At 51.2% G+C, this 18,382-nt stretch overlaps 1 protein-coding gene across 5 annotated transcripts in view; it reads left to right on the forward strand.

The window, feature by feature from the left end:
- The window catches only part of CEMIP (cell migration inducing hyaluronidase 1), a 165,388-nt gene that overhangs the window by 80,567 nt on the left and 66,439 nt on the right, over window positions 1–18,382 (forward strand). For 2 of the 5 annotated variants that reach the window (XM_079912421.1, XM_079912420.1), the window contains 5 exons: window positions 7,345–8,072; window positions 10,237–10,346; window positions 14,622–14,768; window positions 15,265–15,403; window positions 16,120–16,356. In XM_079912421.1, the coding sequence (XP_079768547.1) occupies window positions 10,253–10,346; window positions 14,622–14,768; window positions 15,265–15,403; window positions 16,120–16,356 (617 nt within the window). In that variant the 5' untranslated portion in view covers window positions 7,345–8,072; window positions 10,237–10,252. The other 3 variants (XM_079912419.1, XM_079912423.1, XM_079912422.1) reach the window with 2 other exon arrangements.

Here is an 18,382-nt window from a genome sequence, read left to right on the forward strand (position 1 = left end):
CCAGGACCCTTTGCTGCAGCCTCTGGTCACCTCAGACAGCGGCAGAGGCGGGCTGGCCTTGGACTTGGTGAGTCTGGGAAGATGCACCCACATCAGTCATCTGACTTCCCCTCTTCCTTCGTGATCTTGGGGGAGAAAACCAGTTTTAAGAGGGAAGTTACTCTTTTTTCCTCAATTGAGGACTTGAAAGATTTTTTTTTAAAGAGTTATGATTTAAAAACTTATCAGCTTGTTACATGCCTCCAGTTTCTGCTTCCATACTCCCACCTGTGTTTTTCAGAGAGCATTGGACACAGAGCCCAAAAGTTGCAGAGCAGGCAAAGAGCCAAGTGGGTTGTTCCTCCAGCGATCGTTGGGCAAACCCATTCGCTCATTGTCTACGTCCACTGGGTAGCCACCTGTGTGTTGGGCTGCAGGAAAAGACAAAATGGGTTTACACAGAGGCTGCCCCCAAGGAGCCTTCTGCCCAGTGTGGGAAACGTTGAGGAGCCCCAAAGAGAGAAGGAGATAGTTCAAAGAAAGATTTGATCATTAAGCTGTGAAGGCAGAGGAAGAAGCAATTGCTATAGACTTTAGGGCCAGAGGGAATTCCTCAGGGGGATTAGAAATGGAATCTTAAAACAAACTGTCAATTTCCAAAGGTCAGACATGGCAGCTGGGAGGACCGTGGCAGAGAAAGAATGTTTATATCAAGGAAGCAACAGAGCATGCGCGAGTCCATTGGGGGGCCAGTAGGAGGTTCGTGTAACAGTCTGGGACCAAGAATGCCCATGTCAGTGGCCATGCTTTCTGGGTACTGTTTCCTTCTCCCCATTCACCACCTTTTTAACATCCCCCCTCACCCCACAGGTGTCGTGTCTTCATCCGTGGAATTCCCCAGAGAAGTGGTCATTTAATACTGGGGTGTGTCCACAAGTCATCTCTTATTTATTTATTTCTAGCTCCTTCCTCTTCCCTTTCGGGAGCTCTGGTTTTTTTTTTTTTTTTTTTTTTTTGCGGTACGTGGGCCTCTCACTGTTGTGGCCTCTCCCGTTGCGGAGCACAGGCTCCGGACGCGCAGGCCCAGCGGCCATGGCTCACGGGCCTGGGAGCTCTGTTTTGTTTCAACGTTAGGCAAAGGCCAAGCCCTCGTGGAATAAAACAAGGAACCAAATTGCCAACCGAAAGGACTTCCTCCCACCTTCCCCCTCCACCCTGTCTGTACTCTTTCTAATAAGAAAGCTTCCTATTTCAGGACCCAAGACTCTGGCCTGCTGTGTCTGCCACCCTTCACATTATCCAGGCAGGACTTTTTGCCCAGAGCCCAGGGTGGGGCTTCCATTAAGTCATATTTGTGTTTCTTCCCCCACTACAAAAACACATTGCACCACTGGGCGCGAGCTCCCTATGTAAAGTCCTCTAGGTCAAGCTTTTGCGGAAGCATCTCTTGTTTTGCGGTACCTCTCAGGGGATGGCATAGTGCTACAAATCTGTCCGTGAAAGAGGTTAAAAATCTCATTTAGTGAGCGAGGCTGGCGATCGGCTGCATCAGGCAGTGAACAGAAACCAGACGGGGATGATGGTGATAAACTGACATTATGGCATCTTACGGCCCGGCGGACCACTCACTGTGTCACACACGTGGCATGCATCTTTCCATCCCATCCAGGAGTCCCAGAAGGCAGCTGGAAGGATTCCCCCATTTTACAGCTGAGGAAACAGAGCCTTGGACTGTTAAATGAATGGACAAGTTCATACATGGCTCTTTTTTTCCAAAAAATTTTTAAAAATTATTTATTTATTTATGTCTGCACCAGGTCTTAGTTGTGGCACAAGGGATCTTCATTGTGGCATGCAGGATCTTTAGTTGCAGCATGCGGACTTCTTAGTTGCGGCATGCGGACTCTTAGTTGCAGCATGTGGACTCTTAGGTGCGGCACGCATGCGGGATCTAGTTCCCCGACCAGGGATGGAACCGGGGCCCCCTGCATTGGGGGCGCAGAGTCTTACCCACTGGACCGCCGGGGAAGTCCCCACACAGGGCTCTTAAGTGGGAGATCTGAGACTTAAACTTGGATCTTGTGACGCAGCCTGCATGCTTAGCCAATGAGCCGTCAGGTATTCACGAGTGACACTTAACTGGTGGTTGACAAGTGTCTCTGGACTGAATTGACCCTCTGAACTAGTGGCTCTCAAACTTGAGCAACGTCAGAATCACTGGAGGGCTTGTTACAACACTGAGCCCACCCCCAGCGGCTGAGTCAGTAAGTCAGTAGGTCTGGAGTGGGACTGAGAATCTGCGTTTCTAACAGGTGGAGTCAGGGACGCCACCATAAGAACCGTTGCTCCTAACCGTCTCGAAGCTCTCGTTTGATCTTCTAAACCCCTCTGAGTATTGAGGCTCTAAATCGCGAGTTTCTACAGTGATGGGAATGTTCCAGATCTGCGCGCCCAACACGGTAGCCACGAGCTACCGATGGCGATCGAGCTCTTAAAATGTGCCTAGTGAGACCGAGGCACTGAGTTTTTAATTGTATCTGATTTGAATTAAATGTAAGTGTCCATAGCCACGAGTGACTAGCAGCTACTGTATTGGACAGCACAGCTCTAAGCAAAAGGGCAAGTTAGAGATGTCATTGTTGCTAAACTGTTTACTCCAGGGTTTAACCTCAAGTGAGTCAATGAGAAACTCTTCCTTAGGAAACATCTGGTTTGCTGGGAGGGTCAGGCTCATCATTTAGACCGCGATGCCTGATGCACAGGGCGATGGGACCGGGGGATCTCTTTGAGGGCAGGGTTCTTACCTTCCTTTTCCACCAGGACCAGCACAGTGCCCACTCATGGGATGCTAAGGCGACGTGTGTTGCATGAACAGGAGGGAAGACTGGTTTCAGAGCTGCCTTCCTCCCAGCTGCAATGGGTGAAGGCTTTGACGCCCCCAGCTCTGGTAGCTGATTCAGTGATGAGACGAGAGATCTGGATTGATAGCACAGCAGGACCTGACAGGATTTGTTCAGATATGCTTGGGGATGGGAGTGGTCCGTGATGGTGAATTTCTCATATCACAGGGAACTGCAGTGTCTCTCCTCCTTGGCTTTGCAGGTGGCTTCCCACTGGGGATTTCCCCTATCCACGGAGGTATTTTGTTTGGGGAAGATAATTTAAGACTCTATGGAAGTATAAAGTGTTCCTGAGGCTATCCAGACTGTGACTTAAACCCTCAGTTGAAATCGGGGCAGGAACAGATGGGCCCAGTCTTCCCCCCCTTTCCCTGTCCTCCCAGGCAAGCAGGGTGGCAGGGAAGGCGACACATGTCCCATATTTTGGAGTCAGATGGCAATTTTCCTATCCATTTACTGCTCCTGATCATGAGCAACAATCTTCTGCACTGTGGGCCTCAGTTTGCCCATCTGTAAAATGGGGAGGGTGGGATTGCATGAGATCCTTGCTACTCAAAGCATGGCCCACCGCCCAGCAGCAGCAGCCTCACCTGAGAGCTGGTTGGAAATGCAGAATCAGACCCCACCCCAGACCTGTGGGATGGGCATCTGCATTTTAACAAGTTCCCCCACGTGGTTCAGGTGCACAGCCAAGGGCTGGCTGGAAAGGGTCTCCGATTCCCATCACCTCCTGCATTCTGTGAGCCTGACGCTAACTGGCAAGTGGCTTAGTCTTGAGGAATTAGAAGCCCAGTTTCTGGAGAAGAGACCAGGTTTTGGAATGTCCCTGGTCTTTGGGGAAGGTTTTTGATCTTTGCAGCAATGAGAGAGGTCGGGGCAGGTATGTTTCCAAAAGAAAGGAGTCGCTCATGCCAGCGGAGCACCTATCACGGGGTACCCTGGGAGATGCTCTGATTTGCAGAAAACAAGGGTCTTCTAAATGCTTGTCTCTGAGGAGGGGGGTGGGGTCCCTGTCCCTGGGGTCCCCAGCATAGCAGCCTCACACTGAGAAAGGGCTCAGGGCTGCCAGCGTTCTCCAGACTTGGGACGCTTCCTGTGTTTCTCTGTGATCCAGAAGGATGCTTGGGCTGCCCTGTCTCCTGCCTCCTCCTTCTCCCTGGGGATGCTGCGTCAGGACCAGGTGACCTTTCTCTTCCGGGGGGAGCTGGGCCTGGGCTGGGATGTGTGGCCGGCAGACCAGAGAGTTGGCTGCCCACTGCTTGGTTCAGGAGAGGAGGGGGGGGGGCCCTGCTAGGGAATGTTATGGAGGGGGTTCTGCAATTCATCAGGGGAGCTTTCTGTCGAGAGGGAACGAGCTCCTGGGGCTCTGCCTTCCTGTTTCCGTGGTTTCTGGTAGCCACTGAGGTGGACCTGTGGTTTCCTATCCAGAGAAGGATCTGAGTCGAGCCTGTGCAGGTGAACCCAGCCTGCACCAGCCCCGTTGGGCCCTCCAGGAACCACGGCATGGATTTTAGGGCCTGTGAACAAGAAACCTAGGTCATAGTGAAAGGGAACACCAATGCTTTCCTGACTGCAAGAGAGCTGGAGGGAGATTCTCGCCAGCTTCCCCAAACTTCACCCCGGTTTGCTGTCAGGATCATTAATCTGTCCACACGGCTCAAATCAAACATTGCCTCCTCCCACTGTGCCCGGCCGGGAGGTAGGTGGGGGTCGTGTTATTCCTTTTTTATGAAGCGTGGACTCTGGAGCCAGACCTCCTGGGTTCAAATCCTGGATGGGCCCCCTGCTGGCTCTGTGCCCCTCAGCAGAATCCCAGGCCCCGCCACACACCTACTGAATCAGAATCTGCATTCTAGCCCGCTCTCCAGGGATGTCTGCGTGCAATAAAGTTGGAGAAGTGCTAGCTGGGTTCTCCTCTCACTATCCTACCAGCTCCTACATTCTCTTAGTTGGCGATGACATTGCAAATCATTTAATCTTTAGGAATTGGAAGCACAGTTTCCGAAGGAGAGAGCAGGCTTTGAACTTTGCCACCTGCTAGCTGTGTACCCTGGCTACCAAAAGAAAGGTGACACTTTGTGCCTCAGTTTCCCCATCCGTAAACTAGGGATTAATAACGACACCGAGCTACGAAAGACTAAATTAGCCAGTAGACGAAAAGCATAAAGCAGCGCCTGACACCTAGAAAAGGCTGTGTTAGCGTTTGCTATGATTATCATTATTGGCATTGCTGGTGAGAAAGCCGCGAGCTTCAGACAGATTAACGAATTTACTCAAGGATGCCGTGTTAGCTTCCTGGGGCTACCGTAACAGAGTACCGCAGGCTGGGTGGCTTAAACGACAGAAATGTATTTTCTCCGTGTTCTGGAGGCCAGAAGTCCAAGATCAAAGTTTCAGCGGGTTTGGCTTCTCTGAGGCCTCTCTCCTTGCCTTGCAGGTGGCATCTTCCTCCAGCATCCTCACGTGGTCTTTCCTCCGTGTGTCTGTGTCCTGCTCTCCTTTTCTTATAAGGACACCAGTCATACTGCATTAGGGCTCACCCACATAACTTCATTTTACCTTCATTTCCTCTGTCAAGGCCCCTTCTCCAGATACAGTCCCAGGCTGAGGGACTGGGGGTTAAGACTTCAGCATATGACTCTTGAGGGAACACAGTTCAGCCCGTAACAGGTTCAACCATTAAGTGGCATAAAAGTCAATCAAACTATGTCTCAGAGATTTCAAGAGGGTGTGGTTGTTCCAAAGCCCCCTCTGTCTCAGCAGGAGACAGAGTGGCCTATATACACGTGTGTCATCATAAGGGAAGTGTCCAGATCCATTGGGCTGAAATCAAATCTTTCCCCTGACCTCCGCTCAGTGAGGCAAAGAGGGAATGTCCAGACTGTTCTGTCTGGACAGTGGTACCATCTCTTTTATCTCCCTTTGCCCAGGAAGTGAGCAGCTGGTCATTTTGGAATATAGTGCCTAGTGTTCCTGCCTCTCTCTCCTCTTGACAGTAGGATATTCCGGGCTTGGGGGTGGGGGGCAGGATTCATATCTGATTCTTTTCTGTACCACTCACAGGACATAATCTGGAGACCAAGATAGATGAGCTGGTGTTTTTAGAGCCAGCCGATCTCAGCTGAGCCGCATAACAGTCACTCCCGGTTATGGGTAGTATTATTGTTCCCATTTAAAAAATGAGAAGGCTAAGGCCCAGAGAGTTTGAGTGACTTGTCTAAGGTCACACAGCTGGTGAGGGCCGGAGTGGGAACTCTGACCAGGTTCTCAGCTCCATCTCCAGGCTCTTTCACCCATCGTGCTGTGTATCCTTCAGAACAGCAGCTCCCACACCTTGAGCACCGACCACCGGTCAGGCCCAGAGCTTTACGATCTTTGTGTAGAGCATCTCGTTTGATCCTCACAGTGACCTTGGAATTTAAGATGCATTATTTCAGTTTTTTTTTTAATTTATTTATTTTTGGCTGTGTCGGGTGCTCGCTGCTGCGCGTGGGCTTTCCCTAGTTGCGGCGAGCGGGGGCTACTCTTTGTTGCGGTGCGTAGGCTTCAGTTGTTGTGGCACGCAGGCTCCAGTAGTTGTGGCACGTGGGCTCAGTAGTTGTGGCACGCGGGCTCAACAGCGCAGGCTCAGTAATTTCGGCACACGGGCTTAGCTGCTCCGCAGCATGTGGGATCTTCCCGGACCAGGGCTCGAACCCGTGTCCCCTGCATTAGCAGGCGGATTCTTAACCACTGCGCCACCAGGGAAGTCCCAATTATTTCAGTTTTATGGATTAGAAAGGCGAGGCCCAAGTGGTCACACGGTTTTCCCCGGCGTGAACTGCATGGCTGGGATAGAAGACTCTGGAGCCTGCGCTCCTGGTCACCACAGTGTCCTGCTGGTCTGAGCCGGGCCTCGTCTAGGTTTGCATGAAATGAGAATTGCCTTAGTGCGGGTGTGACAGGGAGAGTGACGGCTGTCACTGTGCTGTCTCCTACCCCAAACTGGCTTCCGGATCACCCTGCAGTCCATCTCACCCCCAGCCTCAGACCTTACACTGACCCTCCCCACTACCCCCTACTCCCTTTCTTTCTTTTTTTTTTCACATCTTTATTGGAGTATAATTGCTTTACAATGGTGTGTTAGTTTCTGCTGTATAATAAAGTGAATCAGCTATACGTATACATATATCCCCGTATCCCCTCCCTCTTGCGTCTCCCTCCCACCCTCCCTATCCCACCCCTCTAGGTGGACCCCAGGCTTATCTCCCTGGGCTCTGGGGCTTCTTCCCACTAGCTATCTCTTTTACGTTTGGTAGTTAATGATAATCCCTGAAGAAAGTTCTGGCTTCTGCAGGCATCGAGAACCCACATCCCCCTGGGGTCGGGGATGCCAGGGGGCATGTACTTGCTAACGCCGCTGCCCCAGAGATGTAGGGGCCTCTCTGGAGGCTTGAATAACACCGGCGCTCCTTTCTCTCTGCAGGTGGCAGGTCCTACCCCAGGGCAGCTGAAGGAAGAGCAAAGCCCCAGCCCCTGGTGCTTGATGGCAGCAGCGAGGAGACCCGGAGACAGAGGGTAGCAGGCGACGCCTCTTGTCGCTGCTTTTCCTCCTGCCCCTCCACGCCCCTGTGAGGCCTGGCAGACACGGCATGGAACTGCAGCTGGACGGGAGGGTGCTGAGCTCCTGGAAAACTTCAGCTTGTTCTTGTGAAGCCTTGTGGAGTATCCCGCAGTGCCGGCCCTTCCTCTTCCAAATGGCTGCCAGAGGGGTTCACCGCACCCTGTAAGGAAGAGGCCACTCAGGACCATCGGGACCCAGCAAGGGCAGCCTCCAGCCAGCCTCCAGCCAGCCTCCAGCCAGAAGCTTCCTGCGGAGCCTTCTAACATCGTTAGCCAGCCATGCACTCTTCGCAGGCCTTCAGCAGCTGGGAACCCTTTCAAGACTGTATGTTGCCAGCTGGAGAAGCTGAACCCTAACTCGCGTTGCCAGAGAGCTTTTAGTGGCCAGCTGAGAAAGCTGTCCTCTCTTGGTGAAGAATTCCCAAGTGAAAGTTGAGAAGCTTTGGGATTCACAGCAACAGAAGGTTTCTCGAGGTTTCTGTACTCGGGCCCTGGAAGCCACTCGCGGAGGACCACCCCCAGCAATGTGGGGTCGCGACCTCTTTGGAGCAGGGGGACCTCTCTGTATCCAGTGGCACTCAGATATAGCAGGTCTCTCTCTTGAAGCTTGGGGAAAAGAGGTTTTGAGCAGTATCCTGCCAGTGGGAATCGTTTTTACATCCATCCCGAAAGTGATTCCTTTTTTGTCTCTGAAATGGTCAGAAGATGTCAGGGCCACAAACTCCCTGTACTCCAACCTTCCACTCTGCACACGGGAAGTCGAGGCCCAGAGAAGGGAATGTCTGGATGAGGGTCACCCGGCAGTTAAGGCGGGAGGGGTGCCCGCACCCAGATTGCCCCCCGCACCCGGGTACCTCCACCCTGGGTGCCGGCCACGTTCCTCTGCCAGCTCACGGCCCAAAGTTTGGGTTCCCTTCATGGAACCCCAGGTTGATTTGGGGCTTCCCAGCAGCAAAGAGCAAACTCCCTTTGGTTTTTCTAAACAGATGGAGACTCGAGAGCTGGGCTCTGACTTTCCCCAAGGGCCACAAAACACTCCTGTCCCGGTGTCCCCTTCTTTTTATTGCAAAGAGCATGAAAGCAGACACTCCTCTTCTGGGGGCCATGGGAAAGGCGCCATTCCCAGATGCTGTGACGCCTGACATCAGCGGCCCTGCAGAGGCGACTAGAATGGGTCCTGTTGTTCTCGGCATATCAGGCCAGGGCCAGGCAGGGTGCCCGCCAGGAGGACACTGCGGGCATTGACGCTGCGAGTATGGTTTCCTCCCTCCCCCGGCCTCCCCGGCGCACCTGTGCGGGAAGGACCAGGCGCAGGGCCAGGGTGCTCTGTTTCAGACCCTCTTGCTGCTCACACAAAGTGCTTCACCAGGAGCTGAAAGGTCAGAGATGATCAGATTTGTCCCTGAGCTCATTCAAAGGGAGGAGCCTGTGTGGGATGAGAGAGATTTCTTTCTCAGTGTGGGAGAATATCTGTTTGTTTCCAGGCATGACTACAGTCATGCTCTGGGGAGGACCTGGGGACGCGGGCATGGAAGCTGGAGCTGGTCACTCCCCAAGCCCCTCCTTAAGCACTCCTGTGCGGCACACAGGACTTGAAGACAGAGACATTTCTCCAAGGGCATTGTATTATGAAAGGGGAATTGGCATTATATTATGAAAGGGGAACTTTTTTTTAAAGTTCCTGTCTTGAGGTTTATCTAGACAGGTTCCCGTATTCACCTTCTATCTGAGTACAAGGGGGAGAAAAGTGGCTTTCGTAAAATAGGAATGTAATAAAATTCATTTAACTCTGTCGCACATAAAAATAAATTCACAGTCTAGGGCTGTTTCAGTTCTCCACAGGGTCCGAGCCTAGGTTCTTACTCTCTGCATTGTCATCTTCTGCACATGGCTCCCGTTACAAGGCCAAAGATAGCTGCTGAAGATCCAGGCATCATATCCGTATTCCAGCCAGCAGGAAAGAGGGAAGAAAGCCTTCCTGCTTTCCCTAAGGACATATCCTGGAATTCACACACTGTACTTTTACTATATTGGCCAGAACTTAATTCCGAGATCACAACTAACGTAAGAGAGACTGGAGAAGGTAGCCTTTATTCTAGGTGGCTGTGTGCCCAGATAAAAACCCAGCGGTTCTTTTCCAGGGAAAAATGGATATTAGGAGACAATTAGCTATCTCTGCCCTGCCTTCCTCTTGGATGGGTAATATTAGAAGGGTTTATAACACACAGGCATCATATTTAGGATCTCAATAGTATCATCAAGACTTGTTTTAGAAGCACAGACTGATATTAGAAATCAGCTATAGTCCACATCCTCATTTTTCAGATTAGGAAACTGAATCCCAGAGAGGTTAATCAGATCAGCTGAGATCACACAGCAAGTTGGTGGCGTCTATTTTCCAGCTCATGTTCAGTGGGAATATTTTTTGTTTTTCTCTGTTTTTAACTTAAGGGGAAAAAAAAAGCCCTTCATTCTGGAGGGTAGTGAGCTCGAGCGCCAAGGATGAAATTCCATCCATCACCGGGTCTCTGAGCTGCAGGACACAGGCGGGACAGTGACAGGGCTTTCATGCCCTGATCTGCCCAGCCCTGAGTCATGGCAGCTGAGGACTTTGCATTGGCCGGCTGGAGTATGCCCATACTGGCGCGACCTCTGCGTGTGTGTGTGGCCCTGTCTCTGTGTGTGTGTCTGCCCCACAAACCGACTCCAGCCTGGGGAGGCTGCAGGTCTGACTCAGTGTGCTTTTTTATTTCAGGGAGCGCTCTGCCAGCATGAGAGCGGCTCACGGTCCGGACGTCTCCTTTAAGGTGCTGCTGACAATCGGCTGGTTCGCCCTGGCCCGCTTTCCCGGCGCCGCATCCACAGGTGAGCCCCTGCAGAGCAGTTGGACCTCTGCATCTCCACGAGGAAGGCCAGGAGAAGGAGCCGCAGGGTGGGGTCAGGGTGGCTGGGCTCTGGCCTGCCCCTGCTAACTCGCTGATCCTGGGCACGTCTTATCCTGGTCTTCAGTTTCGTCATCCACAAAATGAGGGGGTTAGACTAGGCTCAGGGGTTACAAACTCAGTGTCTACAGGAACCAGGCACATGACACAAAGCAGTGAAGCTGGCCAGGTAGAGATGTGGTCACCTGGGGAGTTCACGCCTCTCTTCAGGGACACCCACTTCTCAGTCCCGGCCAGTTGCTGCCACATGGGGAGGCGGGGCCCCTGTTGCAAGACCTATTGAATTTTTAAGAGAAGTCAGAAATCTAGACTTTCATGTAAGAGCTCTCTACTTGTTAAAGGATGGCAACCAATTGAAATTTTACCAAACACTCGGGGTGGCGGTGGAGCAGAGCAAAAAAACGCGTATCTGCCAGCCGGCCTGCCGCCTCCGAGCCACCTGGTCTCAGTGTTCCCTTCCTGCTTTGCCGTTATAAGATCTGGGCGCATTAAAGCACCTTGTTAGCCGTGATGCTCTAGGTGAGGTTTAGATCTCTTTTTCTGATCTCGATATCGTCAACTTTTTCTTTGAGTGATTTTGAATGAAAATCCGGAAGCACTAGGCAAGTTTGCGTGGGCTACAAAAAAAGCAAAATCAAATAAACCCAGCTTGGGGTAGAAGTTGAGAGATGGGACCATTTAAACATTTTGAATAGAGGTTGAGTAATAATACCATCACCATGGATTGCTTTTAAAAGAAATGCTATTATTATCCCTTGAGCTGACTGCTTTTCTACAATAAGAATAAAGGACCTTACATTGTATTATATCTTGTTTTTCTCAACCCACTGGTGCAAGGAAGTAATTTCTAATCATAACTAGTGAAATCCCTTCAATGTGATTCCTTGTAGAATCTTTTTGGTCCTTAGGGGACATAGCAGGCAAGCAATATTTTCACTCTCAGTGCAACAATTGTCAATATTGCCTGAATTCATTCATTTAGTCCTTCCATCATTTATTCAGTTAATAACCACCAAGGGGGCACTGACCCTGTGCCAGGAACTGGGTTTAGGGTTCTCTTTTAAGGTGAATCACCTTGCGGCCTTGGGGAGGTCTCTGGGTATTTCCTCTTACATCCTGGGTCTCTCTCTTCTGTTTGACTATAAACCATTCGGAAAGGAGGCTGTGCGTTTGATTCCCTCTTGCTTTTCTGTGACGTCAGAGGGATGCAGAAGCCAACCCCCTGCCATTCATGCTCCGAGTAGGGCTTGCGTCCGCTCTGAATCCCACTTCCTGCAGCCCCTCCTGGGAAGGGTGGCTGCTCTGGTGATATCTCAGCAAAGGCCTTGACCGTTGCCAGCTACTCACTGATTCCTACAGATGAAGAGCCACTGAAACCCACTTTTACCAAGAGCAAAATCTCCATCTCCAGCGAAGGGGCGTTCATCCACGGCCAGTCTTGTAACTGCTGTGCTTATGTTGTGGGGTCAGAGCTGCTGGAGCTCTGGGAATTGTGCTCCCGATGACAAGAGAGCCTACGAGTGTCAGGCTGGCCGCTTCCAAACCCGGATGCAAAGACTGATGCAAACACGTGCAGTTGGAGAATAAAGGGGCAGTTGGGATTCTCCTAGGAGATGTGGCTGGTGAGACCCTGGGCTTGGTCCCGTGGAGTTGGAACGATTCCTTCTCGGCACGCTTACGGCTCCACGCCTGGATCTCTGGGCTCGCCAGTCGCCACATGCGTTCCCCGCGTGGCTGAGGAGTCACCACCTTGGAAACAGACACTCCAGGTCCAGGACTAGGTGGAGGGCAGCCCAGGGCCTCTGACTGACCTCTGCTGAAAGCCAGCCAAGCACTTGACCCATCTGAAGGCAAACCCAGGGGTGGGCATTAGCCCTCAGGAGCCCCTCAGCTGGACGGAGGCCCCAGAGCCCTCGTGATCATCCTTGGTTACGGAGGGCCCAGGCAGAGGCCCCCAGCCCCCACCACTACCTCGGCCCGTCCTGGCAGCTTGCTGGCAACCCTGCTCTTACATTAAAATGAAAACTCCACGGATGACTAAATGCCACAGTTTTTCATTGTTTTGCCACTATTTGAGTCCCATGGGGTTTACAGAATCTTGGAAGAGCTGCTTTAGCAAAACTCCAAAAAAAGTGAAATTCTCTTCCTAATGAAAACGATCCAAACCCTGAGTTCGGGCTGACAGTGAGGCAGATGGGGCATAAAGGAGAGTGTTAGGGAGCATGGGAGGGGATGGTGGGGAGTGGGACTCAGGAAACACGCACCAAGTGCCTGCCCTGCGCCTTGCAGAGAAGAGAAGGGCCAGCCGCTGCTTTCAGGTGGGCCGCGCCGATGATGTGATGGGGGCTTCCGGAGTCCACATCTGGCAATGCTGAGTAGATAAAGGAGCAGCGCCCTTCCAGTTCTCTTGAAATATATAAACGTGGGATCTTACCCTAGAGACAGCCGCATCGAAGTCGAGTCACATTGAGAACTGACATGCTAGTAATTGTACTGAAGCCAGAATTCCTTCTGGGGTCCCACCCAATGTCGTGGATATTGTCCACTGCACCCACCTGGCTCAAGAGACATGGCTTCCCTTAGGGGCCCTTGCTCGGTGCCCGAGGGTGGAATTTGCATCCATTCCTTCCAGTACCTTCCCCAGGGTCTTCACCATCTGAAACCTTGCCCCCGCCATGGGTTTACTACACCTCACCTTCCTTCTCCATCCCGCTCCAGTTATTTAAAATCTACTATTTGGGCTTCCCTGGTGGCGCAGTGGTTGAGAGTCTGCCTGCCGATGCAGGGGACACGGGTTCGTGCCCCGGTCCGGGAGGATCCCACGTGCCGCAGAGCGGCTGGGCCCGTGAGCCGTGGCCGCTGAGCCTGCGCGTCCGGAGCCTGTGCTCCGCAACGGGAGAGGCCACAACAGTGAGAGGCCCGCGGACTGCAAAAAAAAAAAACCTACTGTTTCATGCTTGCTCACAACTTTCTAGTGAGAGAAAAAAAGGAGGGCATTGGGGCTCCATCTCTGAGGCAAGCCATTCTCATTTTGTTTAGCCTGTTGCCTCTTCCTGTTCCTTTCCCTCTGGGTTTTTCCCTGCTGTCCAGGGAGATTTTCCCAGTTTCTGAGACAGTCCTCCTCTGTTCACCATACATGGTACCCCACTGGGGTACAGAGCCTTCTTAGCCATAGGAGGAGAGACTCCTCCCACTGCTTCTACTTGCGTCGGGGAGAAGTCTGCAACACCCACCATGGGGGCTTTGAGTTCAACTAAACATTCAGACTCATGAGGCTACCACAGGCCATGCCTGGCATCAGGATAACTTCAGAGGGCCTAGGACAGAAACACCGCCCACCATCAGAGCAGCGTCAGGCGTTTCTCTTCCGTGAGAGTGGTCTTGGAAGCATTCTACAAGCCTCCAGAAGCTATCTTCTTTTGTTCCCCAGATGACAGCTCCTTAGGTGAGAGGGAACAAGACTGTGATTGGACAGGTGTGGGTATTGCCCCGTCAGAGCTAGTGTCTCTTATAGCAACTCCATAGACGTAACTTTCAGAGTTGCTGTGTGGGATTTGCCCAATTACGAGAGACCCTGCACTCAGGGAAGCCTCCAAGCAAGACATCTCCACCAGGATCATTATAAATTTTGCATAGTTCCTCCCAGTTTAGATGCCATTTACTAATCAGGGGTCACTTTTGTTATAAGATGTTGTTTGGTAACATGCTTTATAGAATACCATCTTTCTCAGGCTTCCAGGGAAACAGAGAAAATTAACTAAAAGTCAAATTCTCAGGCAGAAGGGGAAAAGGCTTTGCCAACTTTTTAAACAATGCTTTCCAGGGGAAAGGATGCCTTGGAATACAAATAATCTGGGTAAATCATTGCCTAACTTTAGATCTTGGAATGTCTTGAGGAGTCATCTGGTCTACCCTTCATTCTATAAAGGGAAAAACTGAGTCCAGAAAAAGGAAGTGACTTGTTCACAGATAAAGGATGAACTAATGAAAGACATTCGACTAAATCTCAGGCCTCCTGGCTCCTATATCAGGGGTTCTCTTTGCTTTCTAGGGCCCTGCTTTGAGCTCTAGTAGGGAGAAGGCAAGGGCCATGAAAATGCATGATAGACTCCCCACCCCACCCTGCTTGTGGTCTGTGGCAGTCCTTGCTTGGGGACGTTGGTGGGTGGTAGCAGTGACACCTCTCTGTCCTTTGCAGCGGCAGCTGAGTGCCCTGATCAGTGGCCTGAGCTGCAGCCCTGGAACCCTGGCCATGACCCAGACTACTACGTGCACATAGGCCAGGGCAGAACACTGCTGCTTATCGCTTCTGCCACGGTCCATTCCATCCGCATCTCAGAGGGAGGTAAGCCAGTCTCCCTCCCCTGCCCCATCTCTCTCTGGTCCGCTGCCTCAGAGCCTAGCAGATGGGATGCAGGTTGCCAGAACTGTAGATGGACAGAACAAATGTCACGTGCTTTGGGTTCATGTCAGAGCATCTGGTTGTCGGAGCACTGAGGAGTGGCTTGTCAGAGGTCCAATCTTAGTGAAAGAAGCATTTATAGAGGAAACTTCTTATTGGTGCTCCGAGCATTCCTGCGTATCTGACCTTCAGATGCTTGCTCGTTGAATGCAGCACAGGCAGCGATAGCAGTAAACCAAGCAGGCGTTATTTACACGTCACAAGGCAGAGAGAAAAGCAACCACCGTAAGCACAGCGAGCATAGAAGTACTGGAAAGACACGCCTCTTGGCCTGCCTGAGGGATGACATGAGGGGCTTAGGAGGTCTGCCCTTGCCTCTGCTGTAATCTCACCACTAAGACTTGTCTTCCTAAACCTCACTCCATTCCTGCCTCTTCAGGGAAGCTAGTCATTAAAGACCAAGATGAGGCAATTGTTTTGCGTGCCCGGCACATCCTGATTGACAACGGAGGAGAGCTGCATGCTGGGAGTGCCCTCTGCCCTTTCCAGGGCAATTTCAGCATCATTTTGTATGGAAGGTGGGTAGACGGCTTCCATGGGTCACATGATACTCTTGGATCTGACGGGAAGGAGGTTTTTCATGGAAGAGTGGCAGGTAAGACAGCAAGGCTTTAGTGCAAGAAAGGAATTATCATTAGGTCCTGCCAGATGGTAATCATGAACGAGACAGACAGTGGCGATTCGGGTGAGTTGGAGGAGTGCGTGAGGCATTTTATTTATTGTGGCTCAGGTCCGGACTTAAGTTACAGAAACCCCTGCCAGCCTTCCTGCTGCCTTCTAATCACGTCATGGCTGAGGGAGTCTCTGTGAATGTTTATTAATAGCCAATGATGGACAAGATAAAGAAAAATTCCATGCAGTATTTGCCTCTGGTGTGCTCCCTCTTCAAGCAATTGAGAGTTCTCAGAATCAGTAACCAAGAGTACACAAGGGTATGCAGTCCAGGTGATCCCACATCTGATATGGACCAAAATATAACATACTTAGAACTGGAAAGAAGTACCAACATGTTAACTATTGATAAGTATTTCTGCTTGGCCTGTTGGGCACATTTTGGTCTGGTGGGGGACAACCTTGGTTGCCAAGGCTATGTCTACTGACCTCGAGCAATCACCAGGTGGAACTGGGTCCAAGGCGGCCACGGTGGGAGTCAAGAGCAGTGCCGTCCCCTCTGGGCTTAGCATCCAGTAAAGAGAGGTGTCGGCCGACCATGGAGAGCTGTTCTCTCTTGTAGGGCTGATGAAGACGTTCAACCAGACCCTTACTTTGGCCTCAAGTACATCGGCGTCGACAGAGGAGGTACCCTTGAGTTGCATGGACAGAAGAAGCTCTCTTGGACATTTCTGAACAAGACTCTTCACCCCGGTGGCATGCAAGAGGGAGGTTATTTTTTCGAAAGGAGCTGGGGTCACCGTGGAGTCATTGTTCACGTCATTGACCCCAAATCAGGGACAGTCATCCATTCTGACCGGTAAGGTTTGCCCTCACGTGAACACATTCATTCATTCGACATACACTTCCTGAGCATGTGTCCTAGCCAGACGCCACTCAGGATGCTGGGAGCACAGCAGTGGGTGAAACAGACAGAAATCCAAGCTGAATTGAACAGGAACAGGCATGTTTGCACACACATACACACATGTAAGCACAGCGTAGTTTTAGGCTGTGATCATCGGTAATTAGGGGGAAGAGACATAGTGAGAGGGTAGAGGGTAGCTAGAGGAGACCACTTGGCATCACGCGGTCTGGAAAGGCCAGTGTGAACAAGCAGCATTTGAGCTGAGGACCGCTGGGTAAGGCTGAGTCAGGGAAAGAGTTTTCAAGACAGAGCGGCAAGTGCAAAGGGCCAGAGGTGAGAAAGGGCGTGATGTTCTCACAGGGAGGAAGGGCCAGCAGAGATACGGGAGGGCAGAGGGATGGAAATGAGATGCCGTAATGTCAGAGTTTTAGGCAGGGGTGGGTGTGGAGGCCTTGGAGGCCCAGTGAGGAGGTGGGTTTTATTCTTAGTGGGACGCAAAGCCACCGAAGGGCTTTAAGAAGGGTACGATCTGATTTAAAGGACCTGGCTGCTGTGTAGAGAGCGGATTGTTTGTGGAGGACAAAGGTAAAGCCAGCAGAGGTGGTTAGGAGGTCGCCGGCGAGGACTCAGGTAGAGGCGGTGGCAACAGAAGTGGATGAACTTGAGAGATATTTCGGAGGCAGATAGGGCAAGTCTCCCGCTCCCTGACCCTTGCCCTGGCTCAGGTATCCTGGCAGATTCTGCAGAGGGGGCTCTCCCGGGGGCTCTCGCCCTAGCCTTGCAGAGGCTGTCCCAGGCCACTCAGAGAGAAAGATCCATTAGGAAGGGCACAGCTGGAATAGGCAAGCAGAGACAGCTTTCCTGGTGCTGCTGGAGGACGGGCGTATGGAACTCCTCAGAAACAGGTCATGAGCTGTGAGCGTCCACAGGAAGGCAGCAGGGAATCAGCTATGATATGGGACGGGGTGGGCAGAAGCACGCAGGACAGCCAACCTTGCCCTCTGGTGGATATTAGTAACAATAATACGGTCACTGGACTTTGTGCAAAACCCTGTGTTAACCACTTTATCTGCCGTATGTAACGGAATCTTCAGAAACCCCCTGTCAGGTGGGTTCTGTTGTTATACAGATGAGAACGCTGAGGTTGGGTGAGGCTAAATTTGCTCAGAGTCTCAAGGCTGGGGAGTGTCGGAGCTGCGATTCAAACCCAGATCTGCTCAGGCCCTAAACCACTATATTGTCCCCACGGGGGCTGACAGCCACCTGCTTGGCCTGGGACGGAGCAATCCTCAGACCACAGTTAACGAAGCCAGGCTGAGCTGATGGACACAAAATCTATCAGAGAGCCTCTGCCTTCACAGGAGAGAGAACGGTCTCCTCAGTTGTGTTCTGACTCCTTGGTGCTGCTGCTCTTTTGTTTTGAATTATATTATATTATATTATATTGATTTTTTTATTATTATTAACTTTTATTGGAGTATAGTTGCTTTACAATGTTGTGTTAGTTTCTGCTGTGCAGCAAAGCGAATCAGCCACAGGTATACATATATCCACACTTTTTTAGATTTCCTTCCCATTTAGGTCACTACAGAGCACTGAGTAGAGTTCCCTGTACTATACGGGAGGTTCTCATTAGTTATGTATTTTATACATAGTAGTGTATATATGTCCCAATCTCGCAGTTCATCCCACCACCCCCCTTCCCCACCTTGGTAACCATAAGTTTGTCCTCTACATCTGTGACTCTATTTCTGTTTTGCAAATAAGTTCATCTCTACCATTTTTCTAGATTCCACACGTAAGTGATATTATACGATATTTGTTTTTCTCTTTCTGACTTACTTCACCCTGTATGACAGTCTCTAGGTCCATCCACGTCTCTGCAAATGGCACTATTTTGCTCCTTTCTGTGGCTGAGTAATATTCTGTTGTATGTAGGTACCACATCTTCTTTATCCGTTCCTCTGTCGATGGACAC

Source organism: Stenella coeruleoalba (assembly GCF_951394435.1).
Source record: "Stenella coeruleoalba genome assembly, chromosome: 2".
Classification (NCBI taxonomy): Eukaryota; Metazoa; Chordata; class Mammalia; order Artiodactyla; family Delphinidae; genus Stenella; species Stenella coeruleoalba.